This window comes from Teleopsis dalmanni, chromosome 1 (assembly GCF_002237135.1).
Source record: "Teleopsis dalmanni isolate 2A chromosome 1, ASM223713v2, whole genome shotgun sequence".
Classification (NCBI taxonomy): Eukaryota; Metazoa; Arthropoda; class Insecta; order Diptera; family Diopsidae; genus Teleopsis; species Teleopsis dalmanni.
Genome location: NC_051846.1, coordinates 125,411,937 through 125,430,300, shown reverse-complemented (window position 1 = coordinate 125,430,300; position 18,364 = coordinate 125,411,937). Strand labels below are relative to the sequence as shown.

Genomic DNA, 18,364 nt, shown 5'->3' with positions numbered 1-18,364 from the left:
AACGTGCATATACTCTTAATAGAGTACAACACATATATATAACAATTTCAGTAATAACTGTAGTAATTATAAGTAATTATATGTATACATAATTATGATTATGTCTCGAAAAAAAAAAAAAATTGAACATTTTAACAAGAAACATGAAAAAACAAAATACAATGGTGAATAATAGAAAAACGATTGCGACAATATATCCATAAAGTCTGATCAACTATATATATGGGATTGCACGTCAATTGCAGAAATAAAACAAAAAAAAAAAATGTTGCTAAGATAAGGTTCGAACCAATAAAAATAAAAGGATCCTATAAAAAATGTAATAAAAATGAAATGACGTCAAAAAATGGAGTATATCGAAAAAACGATGATACCAGCACTGTGAGATGTAGCGATAATCCATCGAATCTAGATTCGCTTTTGGAGAAGCTCACATCGTTTACGCACAGGCATGATATAAAATTAGTAGCGCTTAAAAATAAAAGGATCCTGTAAAAAGAAATATAATAAAAATGAAATGACGTCAAATATTGAATATATAGAAAAAAACGATAATACCATCACTGTGAGATGTAGCGATAATCCATCGAATCTAGATTCGCTTTTGGAGAAGCTCACATCATTTACGCACAGGAATGATATAAAAATCGTAGCGCTTAAAAATAATGATGAAAATACTCGAGTTTAAAGAAAAATATAATACTTTGCAAAGATTTTTAAAGCAACAAGGTCGACCAAAATTAAATATATGTATTCACACACCATTGATAAAAATAACAAAACAACTAATTATGTTCAAAATAATTCAATAAAAATATACTAATTTAGTATTTTATAAAATATGTTAACAATATGAGACAATCATTAACAAATTAGCTGGTATATAATATATTAACATAATAGGGAAAAATACTCTTGTATCTTATGAAAACTTGCAGCTTTGTGCATATTTAACAATAAATAAGTATGTATTAAAAAATTATTACACAATATATACGTATATACAATTACATATAGATATGTACTATTTGTAAATTAATACCGAAAAATATATTAACTTAAAAATGTAAAAACAATAATACAAAACCAAAAACAATATAATTAACATACAAAAGTTATTTGAGTATGTAAACTGAATATTATGTACTCCAAAGGAATTAAGAACATATTAACAAAAGTAATTAACAAAACAAAAAAAAATTTTAATTTCTTCAAAAATAAAATAAAAATTTTTTTTAAAAAAAAAAAAGGGTAAGGGTGTAGTATATCTACATATTAACAAACAAAATAATTATTTGTTAATGGTAATATGATGATATACGTTACTGGCACATGCCAAAAGCAAAGACATTGATCACACACTTACCATGTGAAGAAGCGCAAAAGAAAAGTAATTTGATTCTTTTGTTTTGCGCAAATGAAATTCGTAAAGTGCATTAACTTGCATTGGAATTTCATTATTTAGTATTTCGGGTAATTATTAAATAATAATAATAAATTCATATTTTTAAATTAATTGAAATGCATATTAAGCATTTTTATATGAAAATTACTAGGCGAACATAATATTCAGGTAGGTTAGTGTTTAAGTTAGAATAAGTATAAATACTGTACAAATTTAATAAAGAATTCAGATTCAAACAGAACATTGAGTCTCGCTTATTATGTTATTCAAGTTGCCTAGTTGCAACCTAGTTTTATTCGCCTCGTTGCGAACAAGAAAGGCGCCTCGCTGCGCTAGGAAAAACCAAACATAACTATATCTATCCAAATCTTATTACAATATATTGAATTTGAATTATTACATTACGATCGGCTGTAGTACGCCTACTGTAAGTGAATAATTTATAATAATATTCCCACGAAGGAATACTTTTGAATTTTAATCATTACACTACGATCGGCTGTCACACGAAGACATCATCAGTACCAGATCTCCACCAGGACATCCAAAATAATTATTGTACTCCGGAACAATTAGTAATCATCCTACTAATATCATTTTTTTTCTTAACTATTTCATTATTGTATTTTTTTTTGAATTATAAAATTTTTTTTTATTTATAATAAAGTCTAAATCTTATAAAAAAAATCACATATTTGAATATTTTGGTTACAATTAAAAATTTATTGTAACGAATCTGGACAGACTGAGTATACCCCAGCAAATAAACAACGACGATAAGAAAGGGTCGTTACAGGTTAAGTCACGCAAAGACGCCTAAAAGAGTTTATTAAATGCAGAGGTTATTCAACAGGCTCATAAATTTAAGATTTCTGTGAAGTTTAGTTGTTTTAATTTAAATATTAAAAAGTGAACGTAGACTTTTACTGCTTCAAAAATTGTTTCTTTTGCATGTTATTGGATTTAATTTTTTTTATATAATAATTATTAATTGTTTATGTTTGAAGTTCATTGTTATCTCTTTGGTTAGAATATATCAGAAAAGAAAAATTAATTTGAGTAAAAATTAAATAAATTATTCAAAAAAAAAAAAAAATTAATAATAAGTATGTATAATTTTTACTAATAATTTCATAAAAAAAATTAAATTATTTAAATACATAGGCACAAAAAAAAATAAATTAATTTAAAAGCAAAAAAAAATAATATTGTATAAAAAAAATTTTTTTTAATATTATAATTAAAACAATTTTCGTGTAAAAATTAAATAAATTAAACATTTAACACAGTTTAAAAAGTGCAATTGTTTATATATTTTAAAAAACATTTTTATAAACTTATGAGTTGAATAAACGACCTAAGCCCGGTAAAAATATAAAAAACTATTTTAATATCGGTCGTAATACCAATTTACTAAAAATTAACGGAGGGCACGCCGTAATCAGAAAAAGGTAAAATCAAAATGATTTATTCACTTTTAAAAAAGAAATATAACAAAACCACAAATAACACCATTAACAAATTTAAAAAGATGAACAAAAGCCAAACAAAAATTCAAGCGAATAGGTCGCTTTTTATCCAAATGCAAAAAAGCACTGCTGATACCCGAATTTATAAAAAAAATGCAACAAAACACGTTAAAAAGTTATTTAATGACACAAACAAGATTCCAATATTAATATTTAATAAATTAGTGAAGAATATTGATATATTTCACGAGAAAATCTTAATATTATTACTTGACTATAAACACTTAATTTCTAACAATAAGAAATCAATTATAAACAAATTAATAGCAAACATCAAAACTCAAGTAAATGAATCAGACATGAAACTATTGCTCACAAGTACGGAATATCTATAAGACAATACAACAAATAAAAATACCGAAACCAAAAATAAAAAATTTTATAAACTAATAGAAAATCAAATAAAAGAGCATAACATTATTATAAACAAAAACTGGTTTATAAACAAAACTGACAAAATTATGGTATACGAACAAATATTGAATGGTTACTCTCTCTATGTGGCAAATATGCATTACCAACATCTGCCAAACATTTTCCCCTATTAAATTGTATTGCTGAATGATTGAAGAAATTATCCAAACATTATTGGATAAAAACAAGCAAGAAATATCGAGAGCACGATTCAGCAAAATGATTGACTCTTAAATGAGAAAAAAATACAATATAAAAGACAAATTTATATCGTATACAGAATGTCAAACAAAAGATTTCCTTAAAGAGAACCAAGATATTCTCATATTAAACGCAGATAAAGGCAATTCAACCGTAGCAATGAATAAAGCCGATTACAAAAAGAAAATGTTGAATATTATAAATGACATTACCACTTACAAGTTTTAAAACGAGACCCGACCTCAAAATTACAGACTAAAAACAACAAACTAGTCGAAAAATTATTCAAAGAGAATGCGTTTGATATTGCAAAAAATAACAAATTAATTATTTACACAGCTACGGCACCACGAATCTATGGGTTGCCGAAAATACATAAGATGGACATCCCTTTAAGACCCATAACGTTGTGTGCAAATTCGCCATCATACAAATTTTCCCAATATTTTGCATCTATATTAAAAAGTATAACTAAAGATTCCGTCTACAATATTAAAGATGCTATTGCTTTTAAATCACATATTTTTGACGATGAAAGATTAGTTTCCTTTGATGTAATCTCATTATTTCCCAGCATTCCAGTAGACTATGCATTTTTTTTTTTCGAGACTGGGGAACAAAAAATGTCTACACACACCCGCAGAAACGTCTTTCTGTGAGTTGCGTCAAGTAATAGTTGACCTCGCCGAACTTTCTTGTCGTCCATACCACTAAATCGGGGATTAGTCATGCAGTCCACCTACCACTATTTCGTTGCTCCATCTACTCTGCCATTCTTGCATTGTGTGTTCTCGGTAGCTTGTGCTCACGCTGTTGTTGTCGTTGTTTTGGCGGCTTAAATATGCTCGCCTTCGTTCAAGAAGTCGATGGGTATTGGGCTGCTGATCACAAGAACCGCTGCGCCGTATACAGTTCGGTAAGCTGATGTTACTCTGAGTGCGGCTGTTCTCGGGACTTTTTGGAGCGCATTGCGCTTCTGATTAATCTGTAAGGTGTTTGACCATACTTCCGAACCGTAGAGTAGTACTGTGTTCACTACTGCCATAAGCAATTTTCGTTTACCTTCTGTTGGTCCACCAACGTTTGCCATCAGCTTGCTAAGGGACGCTGAGGCCTTTGAAGCTTTTTCGACAGCATGATTTATCTGAGCCCGATACGACATCCTAGAGTCCAGATGGATGCCCAGATATTTCATTACCTTGGATGTTTTTATGGCCGAGTCCCAGACCTGCATTTCGATTTCCAAGGGTATTTGCCGCTTCGTTAGTAAGATCAATTCAGTCTTCTCGGTTGCTAGTTTCAGGCCACGGTCGTCCATCCAAGCCATCGTGGGTATCATCACCTGTTGCAGTTTGAGTTGTGCCTCGTGCACATTACGAGCTGTGATGACTGCAGCTACATCATAAGCAAAGCCGACTAGGTGAACGTTGTCTGGCATTTCGATGGAGAATATTTTTCCATAGCTCGCATTCCATAGATCGGGGCCGAGAACGGAGCCCTGTGCTGCACCGGAAGAAATCTTCTTGGTTTTCATGCCGTTCCGTGTGTGGTAGAGAAGCTCTCTATCGCTAAGGTAACTGCGAATCATTTGCATTAGGTACATAGGTTGTAACGAACCTTTCTGGCCGGGGTTTTGCTCGCCGGATTCCAGGTTCAGTCCTACAATAAATTTGTTTGTTAGGAACAGTGGAACGTGTGAATACACGGTGGATGGTGACGTTGGTGCGGTGATGTGGTTTGAAGAAATGTAAATTTCTTCTTTAAAAACAATGTATTTGGCGTAGAAATATTACTTTCGACGCCCCTCGAGAAAAAAGGTTTGAAGAAATGTGAATTTCTTCTTTAAAAACAATGTATTTGGCGTAGAAATATTATTTTCGACGCCCCTGAAGGAAAAGGTTTGAAGAAATGTGAATTTCTTCTTTAAAACATGTATTTGGTATGGGTGATAATGTTCATGGGTTATTATCACCTTACCGAGTAATTGATTAACGACATAGGGTTTCGTTATAGGTAATGAGTAATAGAAATTTATATTTCTATTACTAACGAAATGTTAATTTCGTTTTTTCTAATAATTTTTAATAGAAATATGTATTAAAAATTATAATTTATTAACGAAAATATGATTTCGTTTTAGTAAATGAGTAATAGAAATTTATATTTCTATTACTAACGAAATGTTAATTTCGTTTTTGATAATGAATTTTAATAGAAATGTGAATTTCTATTAAATTAAAAAAAAAATTAATAAAAAAAGAAATCGAGATGTAAATTTCGATTTGTGTTGCTTTCAGCATGTGTATTGTGTGTTGTTGTTGATGTGTGTTGTTTTTTTATTATATTTGTTTTGTTTTGTATTATAATGTGATTGTGTAGTAAAATTTACGAGTGTAAATTTTATGTTACACTTCCCCGGTTTTTCCATCGAGTTGCCGACTCTGATTACCTCGTAGAACGATTCCTTGTTCGTTTTCTTGGATTTTTGAAAATTTTAAAGAACTTGTCTTGGACTATGATGTTATGATTGTCATCTTTTTGTTCAAGTATACCTAAACGTCTTAATTGTTGCTGGCGATTTTGACTACTATTTGGAATCTCTGTCTCGACGAAACATTGTCTTACTAGCGTTGGTGACTTGGCTCCTTTTGCCTTCGATTGATCTACGTTAAAGTTCTCCTGAGGTGGCAGTTGTTCCTGTTGACTAACGCGATTAATTAAAACTTGTGCTCGACATTCTTGGCTTGGAATTTGTAACTGTCTGTCAGGTTCTGAGTTTTGCTGTCGTTGTATTTCTTGGCTTTGTGCTAGAAACTCTCTTGTAGATCGTTGGCGGTGTATTTCTTGGACTTGAGTTTGCAACTGTTTGTTAAGTTGTGTCTCCTGACTTTGTAATTCTGTGTTAGGTTTCGTGTTCCGTTGACCTGGTGTTTCTTGACTTGGTAATTCTGTGTTAGACTCTGTGTTTTGTCGCTGTATTTCTTGACTTGGTAGTTCTGTGTTAGATTCTGTGTTTTGCTGACGGTGTATTTCTTGACTCGGTAATTCTGTGTTAGACTCTGTGTTTTGCTGACGGTGTATTTCTTGATTTGGTAATTCTATGTTATTTTGATCGCAATCCTGTTGAATTTTACTTCGGTCTTTCACTTGTTTCCGATTTTTCGATCTGGATGGCTCCTGAGTTAAAAAACAACATTTATTGTTTTGATTCAATGATCTATTTACTTTTCTAATCAGACGAAGAGAACCAACTTTCTCTAGCTGTGACGGCGTTAGTTGTTCTTGTTGATTATTAGTTACTTGGGCCGACAGACGTGATTCACTGAGCTTCATGCATCCTAATGGTGGGACGGGGTGTTGTCTTGAGGTCTCATCGCCCCGTTCTGTCGATGGACCCTGATCTCGTTTCCCTGGTTCCTGCAGCAATCAATTGTACGTTTTCCTTTTTTCCCGCATTCCCAGCAAAATAAGATGCATGTGAAACGACAATTCCACCTCAAGTGTCCTTGTTGCCCGCAACGACGACAAGCTGTCCTGACATCTTTGATCTTGTCTTCAGATGCATCAATCACTCTTGCTTTGATCTCCTTAGCCGGTAGCGTATTTCTTACTTGACGGTCTGTAGCGGTCAGTGCCTCCAGGTCCCCAGCTAATGTTAACAGCTCGGATAATGACTGGAAGTCTTTCCTACGGATGTACCATTGATACTCGGTACGGCTGTTCCGGTAGATCCTCTCTAATTTTATCTCTTCACTGTATGTTGAATATTGCATGATGTTCTGCAGTGCCAATACATAATCTCTGAACAGTTCCCTGGGTTGTTGCAGGCGGGCTCGTATTTTGTCCTCTAATTGTTCGAAGTATCTTGGGGGCAAGAAGAATGCTAATATATCTGCTTTGAATGATGGCCACTCGGTCCATCGCTTGTTGTTATTCCTGAACCAGATCAGTGCCTTGTCTTTTAGTACTTCAGGCATTAGTTTGGGTAATAAGTCCCTATGTATTCCGTACATATCCGCCAGTTCCTCGATCCGTTCTATAAATGGTAGTATTTCGTTTTCCCCTGAGTAGTGGCATTCCCATTTTCTGACTTGATTAATTATCACTGGATATTCTGCCATGGTTACACTTCCTCCCTTAGTTATCGAAGGACGTCTATTTTCACTGACTCCCGGTGATGAGCTTCTGATATGTAGTTTAGCGAGTTCCTGTAGCCGGGCGGTATCTTTCTCAGCTGCCTCTGAGTCCATGAACGTTGAAAGTTTTTTCCGAAGTTCCTCCAGTGAACCACTTGGATCTAATCCGAATTCGTCTGCGTAACTCACCAGTTCCTCCTTTTTAGCGAAGTAAATCCAAGATTTGCCTCCTGATGTTAGTCGTTTTGCGCTTGTCGAAGCGACTGCTGTTTTACGGCCTGCTAGTCCTGTCACTTCCTTGATTCCTGATGGTACCACCGTTGGTTTGTCTTCCATACTCAACTAAAGATGTTGGTCAGTTTTGTTCCCACTGTCCCTGCTCGGGCGCCAATTGTAACGACCCTTTCTTTCCGGGGTTTTGCTCGCCGGATTCCAGGTTCAGTCCTACAATAAATTTGTTTGTTAGGAACAGTGGAACGTGTGAATACACGGTGGATGGTGACGTTGGTGCGGTGATGTGGTTTGAAGAAATGTGAATTTCTTCTTTAAAAACAATGTATTTGGCGTAGAAATATTACTTTCGACGCCCCTCGAGAAAAAAGGTTTGAAGAAATGTGAATTTCTTCTTTAAAAACAATGTATTTGGCGTAGAAATATTATTTTCGACGCCCCTGAAGGAAAAAGGTTTGAAGAAATGTGAATTTCTTCTTTAAAACATGTATTTGGTATGGGTGATAATGTTCATGGGTTATTATCACCTTACCGAGTAATTGATTAACGAAATAGGGTTTCGTTATAGGTAATGAGTAATAGAAATTTATATTTCTATTACTAACGAAATGTTAATTTCGTTTTTTCTAATAATTTTTAATAGAAATATGTATTAAAAATTATAATTTATTAACGAAAATATGATTTCGTTTTAGTAAATGAGTAATAGAAATTTATATTTCTATTACTAACGAAATGTTAATTTCGTTTTTGATAATGAATTTTAATAGAAATGTGAATTTCTATTAAATTAAAAAAAAATTAATAAAAAAAAAAAGAAATCGAGATGTAAATTTCGATTTGTGGTGCTTTCAGCATGTGTATTGTGGAACAACCTGTTCGCAGCTCGATGTCTTGCTGAATCCCCGTCTACTGCTTTTGCTTCGCCTTTTATACCTGCGATGTGCGAAGCAAACAGTATATTTGTTCTTGTAATTGCAACGGTGCGTTGTTTACAAGTTTTTTCTATTGTTTTTGATGTGTGTTGTTTTTTTATTATATTTGTTTTGTTTTGTATTATAATGTGATTGTGTAGTAAAATTTACGAGTGTAAATTTTATGTTACAAGGTGTACTAAAGCGCCTTTCTAGGGCGTTGATCACATCAACCCATTGTAGGCTGTTGAACGCGTTCCTTCAGGCAAGAATTAAACATTTCAAGCAGGAGTTGCGGGCGGTCATCTGCTATCAGTTTAATTACCTCTGATGGAACACCATCTGGTCCTGGAGCCTTGTTGTTCTTCAAAGAACGTGCGGCGGCTTTAAGTTCATATTCCGTGAAAAATGGTGGGTCGTCAATGAAGGTCCTTTCGGGATCTCTTCGCTCTTCATGGTCCGGAAAGAGAGAATTTACGATATTATCCATCATACTTTCTTCCAGATCAGGAATTGATGCCAAAGTTCCTAGTTTCCGCATAACGATCTTGTAGCCAAGTCCCCATGGGTCGTTATTTACGTCGTTACGCAGCTCCATTTTCTTTTCTTACTTTTGTGGATAGCAAACTTTAACGCTTTCCTCACCGCTTTCAGTTCTTCAATTTCTTCCGCAGCGTTACTTGGAGGCAGACCCTTCGAATTTCGGCTATTTCATCAGTCCACCAGTAGGCTGCTTTTCTTCCAGAGTTTTTTGCAGCTCTAGGCATTGCTGCATCGCAAGCCTCGCAAGTGTTTTTCTACTGCTTTGCATTGTGTGGCGGACCAAGCTTCTGGCGTCTCTCCCTCCAGCGTTTCTCATCATCCTCTCATCAAACACCTCGAGAAAAATATTTCGATTCAGTTTGTTCGTGGACCATTTGCGGGTAGATTTTCTTCCGGAGTTCCATTTGGCCTGCTGAGTAGTTCGACGGTGAACCAGATGTATTGGTGGTCACTGCCCGTGAAGTCCTCCAGAACTGACCATCTCTTTAGCGTACTCGCTATCCTCTCTGACACTAACGTGATGTCTGGGATTGTGCTTTCGCATCCTAGTCTGCGGAAGGTAGGAACCGTTCCCCTGTTTGCTACTACCAGCCCTAATCTGGCCGCCATATCGAGGACTCGCCTACCTCTAGAGTTTGTGGTCGTCATACCCCATTCGATAGCCTTCGAGTTGTTGTCACCCGCTATGATGAAGTTGCCGCCTGATTGGGTGGCGCAATCTTCGATTGCGTTAAGTTTTGTTTGGAACTCGCCGATGCTGTCGTTAGGTGATAGGTAGCCGCTCATAAGGGTGACGTTGCGGTTTTGCACCCAAACGTATCTGTCTCCAGCACTGCTAACCAAAAAAGGGAAGTTTTCAGCGCATGGAAGCCAAATGGCTGCTGTTCCACTGCTATCAGCCAAGTAGGCACCACTATTGATTTCTCTAAACTGTTCGCTGATTATGACAACATCCACGTTCCGTTCATGCACGAGTTATAATAGGAGGGCGTCTGCTATCTTGCTTCGGTGCATGTTTGCTTGCAGAGTCGTGTCATTTCTGAGTTTTAACCGATGTACATTTGCCAGATGCGGCGATGTGATCAACGGTTTTAAGGCCAGCGTCAGAACATATGCAGCACTTTGGAGGGTTCGTGCAATCCTTTAATTTGTGTCCAGGTTCTCCACATTTGATGCAAAGATTCGTTCTGTCTGGACCCTTGCAGTTTCTTTGAATATGTCCTACGCCATGGCACCTGAAACAGCGCTTAGTTTAGTGCGCAACCGCATTTTCGCTCTGATCAATCCAATAGTGATTGAGCCTGCTTCGAGAAACTTTTCCGCTGCTGTAGTTGGGAGTTGCACATAAGCTCTGACCAGTTCTCGATTATTCGGTTCAGTGACCATGGCTTTCAATCGATGTATTCCATTTGGAAGGATTCATTTGACTGCTTCTTCGACTTCAGCAGTTGTCGTGAGCGCGTCAAGGTCCCTTATCTCTATTGTGGTTGTCGATGTTAGCTCGGTTACCTCCACTGATTCCTGCAAAGCGCTCCTAATTTTTTCGCAGAACTCTAGTCTTGCCTTTGTCCCTTTATCAAGCTCTAGTAACATAGCTCCCAACATTGTCTTCCGAACTGCGCGAATTTTGACTTCCGAATCGCCCGGCTTGACGTTCGAACGAAGGTTTTTTTAAATATCCGCGTATGTTTGGCTTCCTGTCGGTTTTATAAGGACGGCTTCTGTCTGCGGACCCCTGTCCTTGTTTAATCTGGTCCTCCTTGCTTCTGCCTCTATCTTCCTCGTGGTCTTTGACTGTTTCTTCGTGTCGGCAGCTGTTTTCACTTGTCACTTCGAGGTGGCAGGGGTATCATTTTTTTGTTTCCCGTTTGCGTTTGGGCTTTTAGGCTTCTTCCGGTTTACGGTTTGCCATTCTTCGGATCTGTCTTCTCGAATCTTTTTGGCGCTCTCATTCTCTGTTGTTTGCGCCACTGGACTTGTCGCCACATGCTTTTGTCGTTGCACGTTCGATGTGGCAGTCAGAATAGTTTCTTTTCGCAGTTTTTCTCTTTTTTCTACTGCCTTAACCCAACCTTGGTGGAAAACGGTCATCAAATCAAACTGCATTTGCAGTTCATGAACGCCCTCTTTAATGTCCGTCGACACATTTCTTTGCCGATTTATGGCTTGCTTTGACGTGCCCTCGTTCATTGCAGACTTCCTTAGGCCATCTTGTACTGGCACTTGTACATTCACACCATCTTGTACTGGCATTTCCGTTGACATTTGTGTTTTGTTATTATTCATGTTTTTTGGGTCCAAACTCCTAGCCGCTATCGATGTTCGATTGTATAGTCGCTCATGACGATCCCCATGGTTATCTATGCAAAGCAAGCCCATGCGATGACACAATTCCTTATGGGAGATTGTGTTCAGGATCTGGCGCAGGTCAGGAGTACTCTTAACTGAACCTATACCACCAACTCAATGGTGACGAGACATCGAACGTACTTGGAGACTTGCCAAGTTTTAAAAGGACGGAGGAAGGTGTGGCATTAAACTGAAACCATTTCTATGCGATATCACTCTCATATACTCAAGTAACAGAATACCACATCCGCCAGCCCGAAAATCATCATTGCTGTAAATTTCTTCCAGTATGCCATAATCAGGATCTTACTGGTCTCGATCCTGATGAGTGTTTAAACCCTGAATTCCTAATTATACTTATCTGCAAATGCATTGCCTGTTTTGGCATGCATTTTTCAAACTTTCGTGTCTAGCATAGTTTTTACGTTGCGCACGAAAGAACTTCATGGATGGTGCAACTACCCGCTCTTGGAACAGTGCACTCTCCTGTGTTCCTCGGTGGTGCTCAGCTGTTTAACCACTCTCCACGCACTTGGATGTCCTTCGTTGCCATCCCGGGATGGTGGACGCTTACTTAGAGCCGGCGTCTACTCGGCTCAGCTCAGGAGCTTCTCACACCCTCCGACGCCTGGCTGGATTTCAGTCGCCTCGTACGACAGGCATGCCTTACTGCGGGAATATTCTAACCCCTATCCCGCAGGGGAAAGTAGACTCTGCATTAAAAACATTGATAGCAAGTGGTCTCTTATCAAAAATGAATGCAATATAATGAAAGAAATATTTATGGAGATTTTAGGCTTCCTCCTTAAAGAAAATAGCTACTTCATATTCGAGGACAAAATTTACAATCAAACAAAAGGGATACCAATGTGTTCACCGATATCACCTGTTGTAGCAGATATTGTGATGGAGAATATCTTAGACAAAATGATGGACAAAGTACTTAAAAACCTAGACTACTTACCAAATACGTAGACGATTTGCTATTATAAAAATGGACAAAATAGAGAGTACATTACATACACTAAATAATTTACATAGATATATAAAGTTCACCAAAGAAAAAGAAGAATCGGAAAAACTTGCCTATCTTGACGCAATAGTTATAAGACACAACAATAAAATTAAAATTAATTGGTATCAAAACCCAACGAATACTGGACGATATATTAATTACAACTCGCAACACCCTTATCATATAATTCGGAACACAGCTCTAAATTTGATTAGACGTGTAATGAATATCACCGATCCAATTTTTCATGAAAATAAAAAAATTCTTATTGACATCTTGCTTAAAAATGACTATCCCAAGCGGACGATATATTCTCTTCTAAAACAAGTGAATACAGTGCGTAGAACAAAATCTGAACCGCAACCAAAAATTTATCTTCCTATGACGTATATCTCTGGGTTTTCGGATAATTTTAGCAAATCTAAGTGCTATAATGATGACACGCACACATTGGCTTTCAAAGCGAGAAACACGCTTAAAAATCATTTTTTTAATAAAACAAAAACTCCAATGGACAAATTAGATGAGCATGATGTCGTATACAAAATTCCATGTGGAGGTGACGGATCTAACATATGCCAGCAGGTATATGTCGGTACAACAAAAAACAAACTCAGGACGAGAATCGCTGGTCACAGACACGACATAAAGAGCAGAACAACTCCCGTTGACCAAAAGACAGCATTAGTTACCCATTGCTCTATGATGAACCATACTCCAAATTTTGAAAAAATACATATCATCAACAAATAGCCTAATTATAGACGTAGGTTAATGAATGCTTGAAATGTTGCATATCATTCAAATTCCGGACAATCAGAGACTAAACTACAAAAAAGACACAGAGGGTGTTAGAACTCCACTCCACAAAATGTTTGTAAACTTGCTTTGGTCGTTGCAAACGTACAGCTATAATTAGAAAATGCAACCCAGTGCACACATGAACTGTCACTTCATGTGTCAGCTGGTTGTCATTTATGCTTGGCTTTGGGTTTTAGGTTCCTAATAAGGCACCAAATAAGGCACCAAGTGAGGAGGACTTGGTAAGTAAGGGAGGTTCGATCATGTCAAGCATGAGAATCGAACTGCAGTATCTAGAAGAACAAAGGAAAACTGAAATGCAATACATTGAGAAAAAACGTGTAATTATGCTGAAATATGTAGACGAAAATGATGTTAAGCCGGAAGAGTGGCCACTTTTCTACAACAGTTTCAGCAATTCAACATGTTTATGCGGTTTCAGTGAAGACGAGGATCTTTTACGATTGCAACGTGCCCTTAAGAGTAAAGCACTTGAATATGTCAGCAGTAGGCTCATGATACCGGCATTAGTGCCGGAACTAATGTCAACTCTTCAAATGGTATTTGGAAGGCCAGAACACATAATCAATAACTTGATTACCAAAATTCGAGCAGTGTACATTAATATGAATAAACTGGATACAATTATTACGTTCGCCTTAGAGGTAAAAAATTTGATCGCAACTATGGAGGCTTCAGAGTTACATTCACATTTAGTGAACCCGTTGCTTCTCCAAGAGCTTATAGAAAAACTACCACCGCAAATGCGATTGCAGTGGGCTGTTGCATCGCGTAATATCAATGTAACACTTAAAACATTCGACAACTGGATATATGAACTAGCAGAAGCAGCAAGAAATGTATCGCCAGTTTTTGGTGCTGGAGCCAGTGCAGATAATGAAAGGCGCAAAGCGCAACCCATTAATTTTCATGAAGAAGAACCTCAGGGTGCAGTATGCGATAAGCACAAAATTCTAGCATGCTTTTATTACAAAGAGGCACATGCGTTGAAAAAGTGTGCAAGGTTTAGAACACTAAAAACAGACGCGAGGTGGGACGTAGTGCGTGAAATGAGACTATGTGGAAGATGTATACTGCAGCATGATTTTCGAACGTGCAAGAAGAACCGAGAGTGCGGTATACACAATTGCAACATGAAACATCACACATTGCTACATAAACAAATAAGTTCAACTGCAAGTGGGGCAAATGAAACGTTAGCGATTCATCATCAACTAACTTCACAAGCGCTGTACAGAATTGTTCCAGTAACAATATATGGAAATGGTGTTACCTGCAAATCTATGCCTTTCTGGATGACGGATCTGGTCCAACGTTAATAGAAAAAGACGTATTAAGACAACTGCGGATTAAAGGTGAAACGAAAGATCTTTGTTTACGATGGACAGATGGTACGGTATGCAAGGAACCTGATTCTGAGCTGGTCAACCTGCAAGTCTCCAAAATACGAGAAGGTAAAAGATATTCATTGTGCAATGTGCGTTCAGTAGCTAAGCTGGAGCTACCCGAGCAATCTTTAAATATGACAGAACTTACCGATAAGTATAAACATTTAAAGGGATTACCAGTAGAATCGTATCAAAACGTTAGGCCTCGAATGATAATCGGCCTAAGCAATAAAGAGGTAGCTATGCCAATGAAGTTCAGAGAGAGAGGCAAGAATGAGCCAGCTGCAACAAAAACTCGGCTCGGGTGGACCATATATGGAATTATTAAGCACGAACCTAATACTATTAGGGAAACATTAAATTTACACATCTGTGAATGCGATGATGATCTAAGTTTGCAGCGTTTAGTGAAAGATTTTGTCAGTAATGAAAACGTTTTTGAAAGCCGAGAAGAACTAAAAAATATGGAGTTGGAACAACAAAAAAGTATGCAATCAAAAACAAGTCGAGATGGTGAATACTTTGTAGCAAGATTACATATCATGATCACTTCGTTGGTAGATGTTCTTGTTAATTTCAGAATCGGAAAAATTGTTTTAAGTGGCGACATAAAAGAAATGTTTCATCGAGTACTCGTGAAAGAAGATCAACATTCACAACGCTTCCTGTAGAAAAATTGTGACGATAGCAGACCCCCAGACGTTTATTTGTTACTAGTTATGAGTTTTGGGGCAACATGTTCACCATCGTTGGCACAACTGGTAAAAAATAGCAATGCACGCGAATACGAAACCGAGTTTCCGCGAGCAGTGAAATGTATTTTACAAAGGCATTATGTAGATGACATGCTGGATAGCGTCGACACAGTGGAGGAAGCGATTAATCTAGTCAATGAGGTTAGAAATATTCATAAAAAAGCAAATTTCCATATTCGCAATTGGATTTCAAATTCTAACGCGGTGCAGAAAGCTATAGGTAACCAAGGCCAGGAATTTCAATTCTGCTCGGCTGGAAGGCGTATAGACCACACATTTGAGGTAGGGTATTGCGAATCCATTGGCAAACCGACACTGATATGCTCACATTTGATCTGAAGTTTACCAAAGCCAAAAAGTTTGGCGAAGTGGAGTTAGCTGGGATGACGCTATTCCTAATGAGCTAGTCGATGAGTGGAACAAATGGCTGTCGCTGCTTGGCGGTGTGAAAAATGTGAAGATACCGAGATGTTACTTCGCTACGGTTAATAAGGATTCAGGCTCCATTGAATTGCATGTCTTTGTGGACACAAGTGAGTTTGCATATGCAGCGGTGGTGTACCTAAGAGCGAAGAGTCGCAACAACATAGATGTTTCCTTGCTATGTTCTAAAGCAAAAGTTGCACCATTACGACCAATATCAATTCCAAGACTGGAACTACTCGCGGCGGAAATGGGAGCACGCCTAGGAAACAACATCAAAAGGTCAATAGACTTGCAAGTGACCAGTATAACGTTTTGGAGCGATTCAAAGGCTGTTCTATCGTGGATAAAATCTGACCCACGAGATTACAAATAATTTGTAATGTTCCGAATAGCAGAAATCCAAGAGTTGTCCGAGGCGGAACAATGGCGGTACATTCCTACTAAATTAAATGTTGCGGACTTGGCTACAAAACAATCTACTAATCCAGACTTTACTTGGAAAAACCCTTGGTATAAGGGACCGAAGGTCCTGTATGAAGCAGAAACTTGTTGGCCAAATAATGTTGGTGTACAGAAATATAACGAAGATTCTGAAATCAGAAAGCAACGATTGTTGGTGGCTCATGTAGCAGAGGAGGAACCTCTCATAGATGTCTACCGATTTTCAAAGTGGGAACGTTTAGTTCGATGCATGGCCTATGTGAAAAGATTTATGTTTTTACTATCAACTAATGAAATGAAACTGAAGAAATCTGTAAACCAATGCTTGTCAGTCGAGGAACTGAAATGGAGTGAAAATTTCTTGTACCAGACAGCCCAGTTACAGGATTACAAGAAATGACAGCATTAAGTAGAGACGCTTATATTACTCTTTCTAAAATTAGACCTTTGCGAAAGCTTTCACCATTCATAGATGCACAGAATGTTTTAAGAATGAAAGGTAGATTAGATAAAGCCGCATGCATCGCGGATTCAACCAAATTCCCAATTATACTATCAAGGAAAAGCTACATAACTAAGTTGATCGTAAACTGGTATCCTCGAAAATGGAAACATCTAGATCATAAAACGGTGGTCAACGAAATCTTTCAGAAATACCACATTCCCCAAAGTACGACTATCAGCATACTACCAACCATTCTCACATGTTGGAATAGATTATTTTGGACCGTATACTGTCACAGTAGGAAGACGCTCAGAGAAGCGCTATGGCGTGGTTTTTACATGCCTTACGTGTCGAGCAGTGCATTTGGAAATAGCTTATAGCCTGTCAGCCAGCTCGTGTTACAACGAAATTTCATAGCCCGAAGAGGAGTGCCGAATGTTATCTATAGTGACAATGGAATTAACTTAACAGCAGCTGAAAAGGAGTTACGAGAATCAAGAGAGAACGTGGACTTCAATGAATTGCAAGCTGAATTTACAAGTCCAGAAACACAAAGGGTTTTTCTTCCACCAGCTGCGCCGCACATGGGTGGAGAGTGGGAGCGCATGTTGCGATCCATAAAAACAGTGTTAGGAGCAATAATAAGCCCCCAAGCAAAAATTAATGATGAAAAGATGCATAACCTGTTCTGCGAGGTAGAATCAATCGTAAATAACAGACCGCTTACTTATTTGTCGATTGAAACAGCAAGCGAAGAAGCGTTAACTCCAAATCATTTCTTGTTGGGGTCATCTTCCGGGAACAAGCCGCCGGGGGAGTTTGATACTAACGACGAGCACGTGAAATCCTCCTGGAGGCATTCGCAATACCTTGCCGATCGGTTGTGGAAAAAATGGATACAAGAGGTGCTTCCAACGATGACAAGACGGACGAAATGGTTTGGTAAGATAAAACCCATCGAAGCAGGTGAAGTCGTCATTATTGTTGACCCAAATTCTCCTCGCTACACATGGCCGAAAGAAATTGTAATTAGTGCCATTAAAGCACGGGACGGGCAGACCAGGAGCGCCATAGTGCAGACTACTCGAGGGCAATATCATAGACCCGCAGCAAAATTAGCCGTATTAGATGTTCGAAGAGCGGCAGTTTAGAATAAGTCGTATTCTTATTAAAGAGATACTAGGGGGAGAATGTTAGAACTCCACTCCACAAAATGTTTGTAAACTTACTTTGGTCGTTGCAACCGTGCAGCTATAATTAGAATATGCAACCCAGTGCATTCATGAACTGTCAGTTCATGTGTCAGCTGGTTGTCATTTATGCTTGGCTTTGGGTTTTAGTTCCGGAACG

General features: G+C 37.5%; 1 protein-coding gene across 1 annotated transcript; it reads right to left on the bottom strand.

Annotated features, from left to right (window-relative positions):
• Positions 1-4,384: 4,384 nt before the first annotated feature.
• Positions 4,385-4,987, bottom strand: LOC119665959. The gene has a single exon (XM_038075218.1). The coding sequence runs from the start codon at positions 4,985-4,987 to the stop codon at positions 4,385-4,387; it is 603 nt and encodes a 200-aa protein (XP_037931146.1).
• Between the last annotated feature and the right edge of the window lie 13,377 nt (positions 4,988-18,364).